Source organism: Gracilinanus agilis, chromosome 1, assembly GCF_016433145.1.
Source record: "Gracilinanus agilis isolate LMUSP501 chromosome 1, AgileGrace, whole genome shotgun sequence".
NCBI lineage: Eukaryota > Metazoa > Chordata > Mammalia > Didelphimorphia > Didelphidae > Gracilinanus > Gracilinanus agilis.
This window is the reverse complement of record NC_058130.1, coordinates 607,278,599-607,295,782: the sequence shown is the minus strand read 5'-3', so window position 1 is coordinate 607,295,782 and position 17,184 is coordinate 607,278,599. Positions and strand designations below refer to the sequence as shown.

At 35.6% G+C, this 17,184-nt stretch overlaps 1 protein-coding gene across 1 annotated transcript in view; it reads left to right on the top strand.

The window, feature by feature from the left end:
* Window positions 1-17,184, top strand: part of SYCP2L (synaptonemal complex protein 2 like) — an 83,357-nt gene that overhangs the window by 48,574 nt on the left and 17,599 nt on the right. The window contains exons 23-29 of the mRNA XM_044683617.1: window positions 2,098-2,159; window positions 4,461-4,512; window positions 5,635-5,690; window positions 9,198-9,246; window positions 14,022-14,172; window positions 14,873-14,916; window positions 16,940-17,063. Of these exons, the coding sequence (XP_044539552.1) occupies window positions 2,098-2,159; window positions 4,461-4,512; window positions 5,635-5,690; window positions 9,198-9,246; window positions 14,022-14,172; window positions 14,873-14,916; window positions 16,940-17,063 (538 nt within the window). The remainder of the gene's footprint in view (window positions 1-2,097; window positions 2,160-4,460; window positions 4,513-5,634; window positions 5,691-9,197; window positions 9,247-14,021; window positions 14,173-14,872; window positions 14,917-16,939; window positions 17,064-17,184) is intronic.

The window sequence follows — 17,184 nt, the reverse complement described above, 5'->3', positions numbered from 1 at the left end:
TATATATATATATATATATATATATATATATATATATTTATCTCCATAGACAACCTATTGGGCTAGATGGCAGAATACAAGAGAGAAAGTAATGCATAATATCTGGAAAGATAGGTTGGGAATGCTTTCGAAAGCTAAACAGAAGAATTTATATTTGATCACAAAAAATCACGAGTTTATATTTGATCACAAAATAAAACCAAAAAAAAAAGAAACCGGTGAAATTGAGTAAAGGCATGTCATGGTCATGATCCCTTTGGCAGAAGTGTGGAGGATGGACTAAACTGAAAAGAAACTTGGGGCAGAGAGACCAGTTAGGAGACACAGTAATCCAGATGAGACATGAAGAGGGCTTGACCCAAGGTAGTGGCTGTGTGAGAAGAGAGATGGGTCTAATGAGAGGTGTTGTGGTAGTAACAGTAAAATGTGGCCATTTATTGCATATTACTTTTAAATGTTCTAATTTGCTTGCAATGTTTGCTCCTTCTTCCTAGACTCTGCCTACTTACCCAGCTAATTTACTCAATGAAGCCTTCCCAGATCAGTCAAGTCAAGAAGATATTTCTCTCTTCCCCATAGCACTTTATGCTCCTGTTTAGAGGTCCCTTAGCACTAGTAAGATCCAGTCTTAGAGTATTAAAGGTTCAGAGGTTATTATGGATGTCAGAGTAAGAAGTTTATTGCCACCTTTCTTCCTAAGCTTTAGGATTAGTGGCACAGTGAGGCAATCAAGATAGCCAGTTTCTCTTGTTAAATGCTGGTCTCAATTACCTTTTCAGTAATCCAAGGTGCTTCCTGTGGCTACTATCCTTTAGTCTTTCTTTGTTAAGTTTAGAATCTGTGGCTAGTATTACTTAGTTAAGTAGATTTCTGGGCTTAATGGAAAAGGCAAATGAGCAACAACCCACCCAGCAGAACTTTGATTTAGTGTTAGTTTAAGGTGAGAGAAGATGGTGCTGATGGGTATTTGCCATTCCCTTAGTCACTCTAGAAATAATAATAGCTAACACTTCAAAAGGGAACTTTATATACTTTATTTCAGTGGTTCCTCACAATAGCTCTGAGGGAAGGGATGCAGATATTTTCCCCATTTTATTAATGAGGAAACTGAAGTTCGGAGAAGTTGCCACTTTGCTCAAAATGATAGCAGTAGGCAGGAGTAAAAGGAGAGCTCAGGCTGTCAGACTATAGGGATGGATCAGACACATTATTACCTTGATGCCTAGCTAGGTCAAGCTAGCAGTAGAGGAGGGCAAGTAGTTGAAAGGGATGGAATCAAACATTTTAACGTACTTAATGTGGTCTACATTATATTGATCAGTTGTTTCAGTCATGTCCAGGTCTTGGTGACCCCATTTGGGGTTTTCTTGGCAAATGTCCCGGAGTGGTTTGACATTAACTTCCACTCATTTTATAGATGAGGAAAGTGAGGCAAACAAGGTTAAGTGACTAGCCCAGGGTCCCACAGCTAGTAAGTGCCTGAGGTCAGATTTGAACTTAGGAAGATGAGTCTCCCTAATTCCAAGCTCTGTGCTCTGTCCACTGACTGTACCACCTAGATGCCCTACATTACACAGGATGTTCCAAACATTTTAATGTAGTTTTAAGCTTTCCAGCACTAAATATATATATACATACATATACTTATATAAATATTAAACATTTTATATTATACTTATTTATGTGCAAGTCATATCCTATTCTAGATAATAATTATTTGTGTGCTTGTTATATATCCTGTGCTAGATTTTACAATCTTCTTGAAGGGTCTTGGTGCTCTCATATCAGTTATTAGCATGGTGTCCATACAGTAGGCACTTAACATATACTTAAATGAATTAATTTTGATGTCAACATCCTCTAATCATTTTAAATTATTTGTTGCTATTTAAGTTCTGGCTTTCTTTATTCTGCATGGCACATATTTTTTCTGTATTTTATTTTTTCCATTTTATTAGCTACAATTATGTTAACTGGACATCCTGCATAAAATTCTGCAGCAACTTATGATTTCTATATTGATTCATTTTCATCAAATAGTAATTACTAACAATGTCTCTAGTCTGAGGCTTCTTTCTAAAACCTAACTTCTTTCAGGTTGATGGCTTAGAGAAGGGAAGAAAAGGAACAATTTCAAGCAAGAACATTCCTGAAACAAAGTAAGAAGCCCATTGTTTATATTAACACTAAGTCCAAGCCTTAATTAATGTCACATTTATGCTTTTAAAATATATATTTTCTCACAACCTCTTCTTAAAAAGGAGCAAAGAGAAATTTGTGTGTGGCTAGAAAAGAATATAGAGAACAGCTTATAGTATTAGATAGTGATGCCCTTAAAAGTGTAACTGTCAAAGAGGATTGAGTGTAGTAGAAAAATGGAGACTGACTTTGGCCTAATGATGTTGTACTAATAAGATAACCCTAACAGTTATTATAGAAGCCATTTCCTTGGCCCTTCATAGATTTTGAGTTTGATTGCTGTCCTAGAAGACAATAAAGGGGCTGAAATTGAAATGCTTCCCCCTGCTGCTTATCACCCTAAATACTTATACCTGGTCACTATTCTGACTAGTTTAGACTAATGAGTCATGCCACTATTCTGAATATGTTGACTATAATTTTTTAATCAGAGAGTTAGCAGCAAAGGAATGATCTTTGCAAAACAACTTAATATCTTATAGCTGAGGGAAAAGGCAGTATTATATATAAAAATTCTTGTTCCATACCACTGCAGGAATATGTGATATGTTAAGTTAATTTGTTGTTCATCTCTCCTTAAAATCATGAAAGAACAGTCAAAATTGATTAACTGTAGACACTTAAGTAGCTAGCTGTGGCTAGGGTTTTGGCTTACTCTATCCCATTTCCCATCTATTTACCTTTTTACTAGCTGATAAAGTATATGTCACTGTATATAACATAGGTTTTTTTTAAAATATGGATTCTGAATATTTAAAATCACAAAATATAATATGTAAAGGAATCTTTTGAGAAGTCTTTGAAAATTATTACACCATCCCCTTTAAAAAATCCATTTGTGAGGCAGCGGGGTTGCTCAGTGGATTGAGAGCCAGGCTTAGAGATGGGAGGGCCTGGGTTCAAATCTGGCCTCAGACACTTCCCAGCTGTGTGACCCTGGGCAAGTCACTTGACCCCCATTGCCTAGCCCTTACCACTCTTCTGCCTTGGAGCCAAGGCAGTATTGACTCCAAGACAGAAGGTAAGGGTTTAAAAAAATCTATTTGTAAATTTAGATGTTTATTATAGACTATCTTTTCTTTTCTGTTATAACATGGTCCTAGTCACATATGAACTTTGTCATGAAATAGATGATCACAGCATCCCTCTGGGAGAATGATATAATTTGGACATGGATCCTCATTCAAGGATTTGAATATTAGAAAATATAGCAAAGATATATAGCAAATGTAAACCAGCAACTTAACCTAGTAAAATTATGCCAAGTCCAGTAAAAGGGTCATAAACTTATAGAAATAGTAACTCATATTCAAATAATTTTTAAAATAGTTTATAAAGCACAAATTGCTTCCACAAATTAACATTATCTAAGTTGCGTTGTATTTTTATTTTGTTGAACATTCTCCAATTTTAACCTGATTCACTCCCACCCCTAATCAGGGGCCACCAATAGCAGATTTGGCACCACTGCTGCAAAATATATGCACGGTACCACAAAATGTGGCTATCTTGTGTTTGTTTAAAAATTAAAATGCAAGATTGAATTAAATTTAATAGATCATTTGCCCTTTTAGACTCTAGAGATCCATTTGGGGATTTGAGTGTCTATGGACCCTATGCAAAGTTCATTAGGGAAGTTTGAGATTGATTTACTTTTTCTGCATCAATAAATGGTATTCAAATAATTTTCTTGACCCGAGAAATGGTTATCATCCTTCAAAAAGATCCTTCAGTTTATAGCTTTCTCCACTAGATGGTAGGCGAGTGCAACCACCTAATGCAGTAGTTCTTAAATTTTTGTTCATGGCAGAGACTATGGGAAAACTCAGCATACGAGACTCCAGACTCCCTCATTCATATGCAATTACATGTGTACATACATGCAATTTCCAGGATGCTTAGCTGAAATGTTGCACACACCCAAGAGAATCACTGGTTTAATGATCTACTAAAGATTTCAAAAATTATGAAGTAGGTCTGTGATTAAACTTTGCAAGTTTTTTGAACCACAGGATTTCAGGTGAGATGCCCCAATACCATGTTTATTCAGAAACTTTAAATTGGCTATGGAGCTTTAATCATATGGCAGTTGTTTGATACTTTTGTTTTTAAATATATATATATATATACATATTTTCCAATTGGATTTCTCATTGTTCCCATAATGTTCCTCATTAATATCCTTATCAAATATGTAATTATTGTGAATTTGTCCTTGCATATTCTACATTTTGTTCATTTTAATAAATTTGCTTTTTCAGAGAGAATCCTTATGACTTTGGAAACTCTTCCGATACTATGTACTCTCAAGTGGTAAGCTGACATAAAAGAGCATTCTTTATTTCGTTATGTGTTTTCAAAGCTCTATGCAAATTTGAAACCATTTTCTAAGAACTTACCTGTGCAGCATTCAGCATTCAGGTTAATTATATATCACTAGTTTCCTCAAAGCTCTGACATCTTAATTAGAATATTTTAAATTTCTTCTGGTTATTTGTTTTTTTTCTAACTCACATTATTGCGTGAGAATCAGGAAAGAGCTTGACCACCCACAGAGTACTGAACTAAATATTTTTGCTGTTAATCTTGACTATCAGGGAAAAAAATCAGAGCTAAACTGAACATTCTCAAAATGTTCCATTAGTGTTTTTTTCTGTTCAGGATTATTCTAGCTACAAAGCACCAAAAACCCTTGCCAAATTCTTGCAATACAAGGTCATTAGGAAAAATGTCTTCAGCATACAGAGTGCTCTTGGACCTTCCGTCTCCAAGATAAGTTTTGATTTGCACCTTTTCCTTGATTTAGGAAACTCTCATTAAAGGAATTGAGAACTTTTCCAGAATTTAAGAGATTTGCTTGCTGTATGGAGAGTTTCGATGGCTTTTCCAGGATCAGGTAGCCTGTATTTACCAGAGGCATGATTAGAGCCTGCCTGACCTCAGGGCAAACTGTCCTTCTATTATGCCATGTTACCAGGAAGAATAATTTTACTTAATTATATCCCAACAGAGTACACTTGATTTTGTTAAGTTCCTTTCTACGGAATGGAGAAAAAGCAAAGCTCCTACCTGATAGGCTACTTCTTATCTCCCTTTCCCCCTCACCCCCACAAGTAAAAAGTGACATATTCCTCTTTTCCTCTGCTGGAATGAAAAGTCTGAGTCCAAAAAGCTGCCAGTGCTCAATGTTACTGTATTCTTTTAAGATCATACACTTTTCAGTTTTCTTTTAGCTACTATAGACAACTATAATTATAAGTGAAATGATTTTGCTGTTTAAAGTCTCTTTTAATGTATGTTAGAATTTATTGCTCTTAAATTTATTTGCAACTTAGGAAAGTCAGTAAAAGTAATCAGACAGTTCCATAAAATATAGAAATGATATCAAACTGCTTTTGAAGACTGAAATGTGATTTACCTTGGCTTGTGTTCTAGGTTGTTGAAGCAAAGCAGAGGATTTTCAGTCACAAAAAGTCATCCTTGAAAAAGAGGTGTGTTGTAGATGACTTCTAGAGTCTATTAGAATACTAACGAATGTATTGTAGGACTTTACTAAGATAATAGAATGTTAGAGCTAGAAAGAATTTTAGAAACTCTTTCATTTTACAGTTGAGGAAAGAAAAAGCAAGAGGTGAGCTGACTTTCTAGAAGTAATCTTCCTTTTACCATTGGAGCCCCATTAAACCACTTTTTAGTTTTAAAAACAAAAAGGAGCCTTGACATTCAAAGGTACGAATTCACAGTCCTGTTTTGTGTTTAGGGGATAGATTTCTTTAATATTTTAGATAATCTTTGTGGGGTGGGTACTTCCCTCATGGTAGATTACAATCCTTTCTTTCTTGAGAAAAAATCTCCAGGAGCTTCGGTAGCAATGCATTTGTGTCATTCACTTGGTGGCTGCCCTTTCAGCAATAAGCTTCTTTTGAACTAGGACACTGAGCTGCACTCCAGGAAGATCTGATTTCAATTCTGACTTCAAATGCTTGCAAAGTCTCTTGAACCCTCAGTTTCCTCAGTTTCTTCATCTGTAAAATGGGGATAATGATAGCACCTACCTCCCTGGGTTATTGTGAGGATCAAATGGGATAATTATAAAACATTTAGTACAGTGCCTGGCACATACACAATATATAAACATTAGCTATTATTATTATTATTATTATTATTATTATTAACTACAATTAGCTAGTTACTCAGAAGCTGAATGCTCCTCAATGCTGTGCATATTCTTTTTATTTATTTATTTATTTATTAGACCTTTATTAATATTTGTTTTTAACCTGTTTACATACTTTATGCCCCTACTTTCCCCTTCACCCCCCACTCTCCTCCCACCCATGGCCAACGCACATTTCCACTGGTTGTAACATGTGTCCTTGTTCAGGGTCTATTTCCCATTCATGTCCGCCTCAGCCCATGCATTCAAGCAATTGTTTATCTTATATGTTTCCTCTCCTGCAGTCCTTCCTCTGAATGTGGGTAGCATTGCTGCGCATATTCTGAAACCTTTCCTAGCTTGCTAGGATTTGCCAGAACTTGGACTTAATTCACATAGCCTTCAAGTGCCATGGGTCACTTTTATGATATGATAAAGGTCAGGTTAGAACAAAAAGGAGGGCCATCCTGTTAGGGCAGTATGCAGTACTAGAATCATTTGAAGAAACAAGATACTGCATTTCTCATCTGCCTTTATTTAACTGAGTCTGATTGCTAGCATGATCTTCCTTTATCCACTTAAAGTATCATAAGACAGTGTGGTATAGTGAAAAGAACAGTGCATTTAGAGTGAGATGACCTGGGTTCAAATCCTGCCTCTGCCACTTACCTATGTGACTTTGGACAAGTCATTTAACTCTCTAATCCTTCATTCCCTCATCTGTAAAATTAGGGGGAAGATGACCTGGGTTCAAATCCTGCCTCTGCCACTTTAGACAAGTCATTTGACTCTCTAATCCTCCATTCTATCATCTGTAAAATGACGGGGTTAAACTAGATAACATGTAAGACCTCTTTCAGTTTTGACTCTACAATCTAAATATATAAACAAATCAAGTGGGATTATAGGGCAGGGATTCAAACTAAAATCAATGAAAATTCATCTGGCTTCTTAGAAGCTAGGGGAGTTAGAAATTATAATCACAAATACTTTAATCTTTCCATTATAATTCCAGAATTTTTCTTTTGAGAGGAAATCTTCCATTTCAGTAAATATCATATTCTTTATTTCTCATAGTCACTCAGTCACAGAACTTGAGAGTTGGAAGGGATCTCCTTGACCAGTTCAAACCACCGACGAAAGGAATTCCCACCATTACATACTCCAGAAGTAGTTAGGCACAAAGACCTCCAAGAAGAGGGAACTCTTCACCACTTGAGGCAGCCTCTCCTACTTGAGGACAGATCTAAACCATAGGAAGATTTTCTTGACAATATAGCCTCCAGATTTAAAGTGACCCCATGGGTGTGGGTGTATATGTGAGCTGTTGTCCACTAAGTTAAATCAATTAGCATTGCTATGGCTACTTTCCCCCTTTGACTTTTAACTTTGATTGGATTTATTAAATCAGCCAAACTATACACATTATCTTTAAATGGAACTTTTGATTTTTTTTTCAAAAACACTTTTGGCTATTTGACTTTATTTGATCATAACTTGTGAGGCTGGTGGGTTGACTAAAATCTCCCCTCTATCCCTGGTGAAGAAGGTGAGGTAGTGAAATGAGTTGCTTGCAGTAACATATTGGCATTAGCAGAGCTAGACTTCAATTTGACTCCCAGCCCACGTTCTTTCTACTGGTCCCTGTTTATACTCAGAAAGGTGAGAGTGACAAGAATCAAGTTCAGAATGAGACATAAGAAAGGCATTGTTGATACTCCCCTGTTAAGTCAAATACTAAAAACAAAACAATTGTCCCAGTTTCATACAAATCCTCTTCTCCTGGCCTTTTTTGTATAAAACATTTTAAGGTCAGACTATGTACATAGTTTAGCTTATTTTCAGGCAAGGCTAACCTTAAGGGAGGCAGATTACACCTCATATGTCACTTCTTGAGTGCCTCAAAGACCAACTCAAAATATTTTCTTACTTACAACAAAGAATGCTAGCCACTTCCAGAGAAAAAACTACTGGAGTCAGATGCAGATTGAAGCATACTATTTTTCATACTAGTTTATTTATGGTTTTATTTTGGGATTTTGGTTTTATACAAGTATTCTCTTACAACAATGACCAATAGGGAAACATATTTTACATGATAACACATGTATAATCCAGATTGAATTGCTTACCATAACTGAGAGAGGACAGGGAAGGAGACAATTTGGATCTTATATTTTTGGAAAACATTTTGTTGAAAATTATTGCGTGTAATTGGGAAAATAAAATATCTTTGAATTTTAAAAAATATATTATCCATTCTACTGAAATTGCCACTATCAATGCACCTTCTTTGAATTTACAGCATTATGTTTACAGAAAACCTTTATTAAGGCAGCTAGGTGGTATTGAAGATGGAGTACTAGACCTGGAGTTGGGAAGATCCAAATTCAAATTTAGTGTCGGACACTAGTTATATGATCCTGGGCAAGCCACTTGAATTCTGTCTTAGTTTCCTCATCTGTAAAATGGGAATAATAATATCTAATTCCAAGGGTTTTTGTGAGGACAAAATTAAATAATTTGTAGAGTTTTTTGCTAGTTATTATTATGGTTTAAAATTCCTATGTTGCCTAGAAAGTATATAATTCATCAACATTTGAAAATGGATTAGTTTATATGATTACTGTCTAGCAGAGAGACTGAGAGAATAGTGGGTTATAATAAGAAACTTTGAAAAGGGTAAAGGAGTTGGATAGGTTTAAAGCATGAGTGCTGCTCAGGAAAGGTAAAGCTTGGTGAAAATTTGAAATGGGACTCCTGAGAAGTCAGGAGAAAATACTAGGTCAGTGAGCGGGAAATATAGAACACAAAATTTACTTAATTTATAATTTTTGCTTAGGGACAGCTCTACTTTAAGCAGTTACAAAAGCCAAGGAAAAAGAAAATTGGTAAGTACAGCTTATGCCAAGTATAACTTCTATTACTCATATATAGTCAGTGACTTTTCCCCTCTCTAGGCCATATTGACTGCTAAAGTTAATAGCTTTTAAATGTTTCATATGCTTCAAATGGATAATTCGGGAAGGAAGCCACAAGTTTTAGCACATGGTTTCTTTAATATCTCTTCACTCTCCCCATCGTTTTAAAAAAAGAACACAGGGCAAGAAAAGTAATGGAATACAAGTAATAACTGTTTACATAAACTCATTTGCAACAAGTAATAAAGGATGGTGGAAGGCTATATTTGATATCATCTTTTAAAAAAGAGCAAGAAGCCTTGAAGAAAACAGTGAATTTGCAGAAAGCTTTGTGTGAGACATATTTAAGCCAGATCTTCAAAGGATATACACATAAAGGAGAACAGAACTACAATAATTTGTATTCATCTTGGATGGCAATAGAATCAACATATTTGAAGTCCAGCATCTTACTTCCTTACATCTTTTTAAAAACACCCTTAGCTTCCACCTTAGAATTAGAACTATATATTGGTTCTAAAGCAGAAGAGTGGTAAGGACTAGGTAATTGGGGATTAAGTGACATGGCCAGGGTCACACAGCTATGAAGTGTCTGAGGCCAGATTTGAACCAGGACCTCCTGTCTTTGAGCCTGGCTTTCAATCCATTGAGCCACTCAGCTGGCGCCTGTTATATCTTTATGTAAGAAGGTAGAAGGAGACCTTCAAGAGGATGAAGATGGAAAGAGCAACCAGCTCCAGACCAAGGAGACAACACAGTGTAGTAGAATAAACACTGACTGAATTTGGCAGGTCTCATCAATACTCATGAAACCTTAAAAGACTTCCCATACATTGGGTGGATCCTCCTTGGGGGAGTTTATGGGATTTGATGGGCAAAAATCATGTAATATGAGAAAGTTCAACCAGGTAGGAATAGGTACCATTTGTGGGGTAGCTTTATAAATATTATCTTACTTGAATATTGGAAAAGCTGCCCCTAAATGGTGCATATTTCAACCAAGCCAAATCTTTTCATCTTCATGGAGATGAAAGTATCTGTGATTTCATTATAGGGGGAAGGCTAAAGGAATCTATTAAGCTTCTACTCTGTGCAAGACGTTTTTCCCTATAGTCACAAGATCTTGTTCTTGTACCCCAGAACATATGACACAATGACTTTAGGGACTTTGTTTCCCTTCATGTAGAAATGGAAGAGGACAGGAATATTGGTTCAGAAATCTTCTTCTGTGGTTGTTCTCGTTGCTGTCAATTTGGGCATAATTCACTGGGTGAAGAATTGAGCCTCAGCACAAAGATAACTCTCTCAGTGGCCAAAATTAGTGAAAAGATGATGTACCCTGCTTTAAGAAAATGGTGTGTGAGCTAGTGAAACTGCTTAAGTGGCATTTATGTGGAATGTTAAGATTTGTGAAGCACTTTTATATGCATTACGTTCAGAAAAAAAAAATATTATCCCAATTTTACAAATGAGAAAACTGAGAAACATGGATGTTAAACTTACTTGAGTGTAGCTAAGTGACTATGGTCACACAACTAACTAGTGACAGGATTTGAGTCTAGGTCTCTTTTGATTACAAGGCTAATGTACTTCCCACTGAACCATGTTAACACATTTAGGATTATATTTGGTGCCACAAGAAAAGCAAACCAGAGGGTGTCTTTTTCTTTCAAGGTATTTGTCCTGTGATTAGAATGGGCTTTGAATAATAGTCAGAACATGTAGATTCCCCATGGGCCTAGTTAACTGAGTCAAGAATAATTAGTATTTCCCTGCTTAATTATTTTTTTTCAAAATGCGAATCTTTAATGAAACCTAGCCTGTTAACTCCTTGTTATATTCATAAACAATACATGATTAAAAACCTAACACAAAAAACCAGAAACACATTGACATAGTTGACTTTCATTAGTTTTTAATAGTTCTTAGAGGTGACCCTTCTTGCTGAAGCCAAACTCTTTACATATTTATGTATACTTTGCTGTCTTTATACTTTATATTTCTCCTCCCATTTTCCCCACCAGATTGCTTCCACTTTCATCTCCTCCTCTCAAATATTTAATCTCTCCCTGTGTACTTACTGACTTCTTTCCTGCTGCCTATAAACACACCCAAGTTTTCTCCATCCTTAAAAAAAACTCATGTACCCACTATCCTCACTCATCTTTTGCCTCTTGTTCTATCTTTTTTCCTCCTCTTCTAAAACTTCTTGAAAAAAACTGACTACACTTGATGCCTCTATTTCCCCCTCCTCTCATTCTCTTGTAGCTTCTCTGCACTCTAGCATTTGGTTTCATTATTCAACCAAAACTGGCCTTTTGAAAACTGCTAATGATTTCTTAATTGCCAAATGAAAGTTGCCTTTTCTCAATTCTCTTTTTTTTACCTCTCTGAAGCATTTTACAATGTGGATCACCCTCTCTTCCTTAGATATTCTTTCCTTTCTAGATTTTCAGGAACACTGCTATTTCTTAGTTTTCTCTGATTTTTCCTTTTCAGTCTCTTTTTATGGTTCTTCATATTTTGCCCTTTAAATGTGTTTGACCCAAAGACTCTATCTTGGTTCCTCATTATTTCTCTCTCTACACTTTCTCACTTGCTGTTCTTGTTGTTTTCAATTACCATCTCTATGTGAAAGAATCATAGATCTATGGATCTAGTCCTCATCGCTTTTCTGAGTTCTAGTCCTATAGCACAACATGCCTATTGGACATTTTCAACTGGATGTCCCATAGATAGGAATGTGGTAGAGCCAGGTTTTACTGGCTAATGAGAGATGACTATTAAAAATTTTAAAACCCTTACCTTCTGTCTTAGAATCAATTCTATGTATTGGTTCTATTGCAGAAGAGTGGTAAGGGCTAAGTGACTTGCCCAGGGTCACACAACTAGAAAGTGTCTGAGGCTAGATTTGAACTCCCATCTCTGGATCTCAATCCACTGAGTCACTTACCTGCTCTATGATTGTTAAATTTTGACTGTGAGTGTTTACACCTCTGAAATGGCAAACAGTACAAATCAGACTGTGATTTGTTGTTTTGTGGATTGCCTAGATTGGAAAAAGCTAAATCTAAAATGTCAATAATTCAAATTAAATTTAAGTATGTCATATATACTTATTTATCTTTCCTCTTCAAACTTCTCTATTACTTTTGAGGGTACTAGCAGTCACATAGCTTAACATTCTCAGTATCATTCTTGACTCTTCACTCTCCCACATAGCCAATTACCAAATCTTGTCACTTATGTTTCCATAATATTTCTCAGCCATGCCAAAATGTTGGCATTTTGACCATATCACTCCTCTATCCGATGAACTCCAGTGGCTCTCTATTCCCCTGGTATCAAATATAAAATCCTTTGGCTTTTAAAGTTCTTCATAACTTGGCTCCTTTGACATGTGGATCATGCTCTTTGAAAGGGAGCACAAGCAAGCAAGGAAAATTGTGAAAGAACAGCCCATAGAAAGAAGGTACTTATTCAGGATAAAGAGAACTTTAGGGTACTTTTGCCCCATATCTGATTTACACGCGACTGACAAAAAGAATTAAACATTCTATCTCACAAATCCTGATCCCAAGTTGACTATGTGATATGTGAATATTGTCTCATTGTGGCTTTGTTGGCAATAATGATGATTTGGGGTTATTATAATGAGATAGCAGTGAGTTATCTCATTAGTGAAAACCTCCTTTGGACTCTTAGGGCAGAGAGAACTCAGTAGACCTCAGAAAAATTGAGTTTGATCTCAGAAGGGATTCCATTTGGGCTTGGGGATTCTACCTTTTTCCTGAAAGAGTGTAGCACTACCTCAGCAACTCAGAAGAGGAGCATAACAAATGAAGCAAGCAATGAAGAAGTAGTCCTGATTGTCGATGAACTATGTGCCTCTCTGCTATGGTTCTATAAGCTTATGTTCAAGTGTACTATTTGAACACTGTGCTTTGGTCAGAGAATATATCCTAGGTTTATGGATGGAACGTATTAGTTTATTATTGTGTTGTCTTCTGCTTTTTAAGTGTTTCCAATTAAGAATGAATGTAGTTGACCCCCACTGACTTCTCAAATGGAAAGCAAACAGTGGTTCAGGAAATAGAATATTCAGTAATTGGAGTTTAAGCTCCCCCACTTCAGTTTTCTCTAGAAACCTGAGAATCAGTAGTAGTTGTTGCCTTGGACACCAACACAGAAAACCTGCTAACTTACTAGGAGTTTAAATGCAGGTTCAGGTGAGCAAGTCTGCCCTGAGAGCAGAGAGAAGGAAGGAGAATCAATGCTGAGCATCTACCCCACTATTCTTCTGGTGCCCTAATACTTTACACCCTCTATAGTGCAACTATTTGGGGTGTAGGTTATTCAGGGAAGACTAGCATCCATGGTGTTTTTTCCTTCCAAAATTATTTTTAACCTTTGGATTTTTTTGACATCAAAAAGCAGAATTTTGAACTCAAGTCTCTACTCCTGTGGCCTTTTGATAAATAAGAACATAACAAAATAAAATTCAAATTGCAAGTATTTTATACCTACAGCCACATGGTTAAAAACTTTTTAGGCATTTAGCCATCTTGACTCTCCCTTCTGTCCAGTCCTATCCCCACATCGCCTTAAATGAACCCACCACCAAATAGAGAATCCAGATATCCTAAATAAATTAATGTTGTCATTGAGAATGGTATGTGTTTTAATAGTTGTAGTTGTTAACAATAATTTTTTGAGATTTCAGTTTGAACTTCTCTGTTTGTAAGTTTGATGATCTTAGGAAACACCTATTTTCTGAAAGTAATTATGAAAGCAGCAGTAGTATGAGTGGAAGTTCTTGGATCAATAGCCAAAAGGAAAACAAATTAAAAACATATTCTAAGCAGAAGAAGCCAAGAGTTAGAAGAAAATTAAGAGGTAAGTTTAATATTTTACCTGACTCACAGACCCACTATAAGCTAATCAGTAACAAGAATTTCTTTGTTGTTTGTTCTATATTCAGTACTCTTTTGGATACCATGGTGGGGATACAGAATCCTATGATGAAATCCCTGCCCTCCAGTTTCTCTGTTTATACCTGTTTAGCACACAAAACAATAACAACATAAATCAGCACATAATTGCCCGGTAACATCCAACTCAGAACTATAAGCTCTATTGTTCTGTAGTTTGAATGTTGTCTCCCCCATTAGAATGTAAGCTTCTTGAGGGCAGGGACTGTTTTTTGCCTGGTACTTAATTAAATGCTTATTGACTGACTTGACTAGAGAATGAAATTCATTAAGAGAGAAAAGAAAATCAGTGAAGGCTGAAGTCAAAAAAGGGTTCAAAGAAGGAATGGGAGTTCAGTTACCCCTAAAGGTTATACAGGTTTTAGATGAATATAAGTATAAGTGTTGCAGAGGGGGAGAAAAGGACAATAGAGAAAGCACAGGTACAAGATTGAGTGCTTGGTAGTACAATGGGACACAGCTCAAATAGAGTTGGCCCAATTATATTGGGAAGATCGGTTTAGATGATAAGACCTATCCAAGTAGAGAACTATAATAATGGGTAGGGATTTGTTTATTATGTGTGAAATGATGCCATACTCTGAAGGTTTGTTTTTTCTTTTCAGTTTTGCCATTGTTATCTTCAAGTAGTAGCAGTGATCACCAAAATGTAAGTAGTTCTGTTCCAGTTTAAAAGGAATGAAACACTTATTACGTTCTTAACTTGGTACTGAGGATACAAGCAGAGGCAAAACAATTCCTGGACTCACATTCTAATTGGGGAAGACTGTGTTACAGTAGGTAAGAGTCTGATCATCTTCCTGAGTTCAAGTCTGATATTAGAAACTAGCTAGGTGATCCTGGGTAAATCATTTAACCCAGTTTACTTCAGTTTCCTCATCCAAAAATGAGTTGGAGAAGGAAATGCCAAATCATTTCAGTATCTTTGCCAAGAAAACTCCAAATAAAGTCACAAAGAGTTAGATAACTACTGAAAAATGGCTGAACAAAAAGCACATATAGGAGAATTCAGCTGCAGGGTGGGCAGAGAAGCTCAGTTGTCCTTAGAGTGGAACAAGTGCTAAATTTTTTTTCAATTGCATCAAATATGAAATGGGAAAAGTCTATGGTGCTTGATCTATTGCATGTGAGTTTTTAAAGTAGCTTTTTTAATGTGAAAAATATGAAACATTCAAGCCATGTATTTGTGCACAATCACACCTGTCCTATTCAGAAGCTGTGAAGAATTCATAACAAAAGCATTTAAAATGCATCTTGAATGTGTTAGAAGTTATCTAACAATCGAATAGCCTGAGAGACTTATTTTATTAAAAAAAATGTTAACCTGTCTTAGAATCAATCTTCAGTACAAGGCTATTTTATTCCTTAATACAATGAAAACTGCATAAATCTCACACCAAAGATACATGATGTGTTACCTGGAATAATGTTATATAAAAGAAAAGGTGTGGAGAATAATTCCTATTATGGAAAGATTTGCTTGAGTTTAAAATTGAGAAGCATTCAAACTCCTCAGTGGGGGGTTGGAGATTTTTAAAAACCATTGCATTGCCATAAAAATCTATGCATTGCTAATTTCTCTAAAAATTTTAAAGTTCAGAATCAGTTCCATACCTATGAGGATTAGTGAGAATACTATAATTTAGAGGTGTCATTGCTTACTGTATACAGATTTGTTTTTATTCTTTGGACTAAGTATAATTTGAGATAAACATTCAACCATAAGATATTTGTGTTATTTGAGTGTATTTTGGATTATTTTGTTTGGAAAAACATTTTAGGAATCTATGAACCATTTTCAAAATGTACTAATATTTTATTTTTACCTTGATTACATGAAAAAACAATTTTAACCTTCATTTTCTTTAAGTTTTAGCCAAATTCTCACCCTTCCTCTGCCACCAAAATGGCAAGTAATCTGGTATCGATTTTATATGTATAATAGTGCAAAACATCTTTTCATATTAGTCTTTTGCATAAGAGAACTCAAATGAAAGAAAAGTGAAAAAATAAAGTAAAATATTGTATGTCTTGGTCTGTATTAACACTCCAGCAGTTCTTTCTCTGGAGGTGGAAGGGATTTTTCATCATGATCCTTGAGGGTTTTCTTGGATCACTGTATTGCTAGAAATAGCTAAGTCATTCATAAGTGTTCACCACATAACATGCTGTTACTATGTACAATGTTCTCCTGGTTCTGCTTACTTCACTTTGTATCAGTTCATATAGGTCATTTCAGACCTTTCTTAAATTATCCTTCACATCATTTCTTATAGCATGAGAGTTTTCCATTACAATCATACATAACTTGTTCAACCATTCCCCAGTTGATGGGCATCCCCTCAGTTTCAAACTCTTTGCCACCTCAAAAAGAGCTGCTATAAATATTTTTGCATGAACAGGTCCTTTCTCCCTTTTAAAAACCTCTTTGCAATGCAGACCTAATAGTGGTATTGCTAGGTCAAAGGATATGCACAGTTTTAAAGCTTTTGGGTCATAATTCCAAGTCACTCTCCAGAATGGATCAATTCACAACCACAACTCTTCCAGCAGTGAATTAGTGTATAAACCTTTTCTAAAGGATGATGGAAAGGTCAAACAACTCATTTTTAATTATTTTTGAAAAAATGTCAAGACATTATTTTAAAAAAATCTAATTAACTCTGTTTTAGGCTACACCAGTATGGAAGAGGACCTCAAGGCAAAACAAAGAAAAAAATCCAGACTTTCCTGTGGTAACATTCCAAAGTAGCACAGCCTTCCTAACACCTGAAGATTCTACCAAGAAGCAGCCCTGTATGTCTCTAACTTTGTTCTTTTACCCATTTGTTATATCACATTGGATTGTTAATAGGGGTAGGGAGGCTTTTTTTTTCTTTTATGTTATTTTCATATTATAAGAAAATGAAAAACTGAA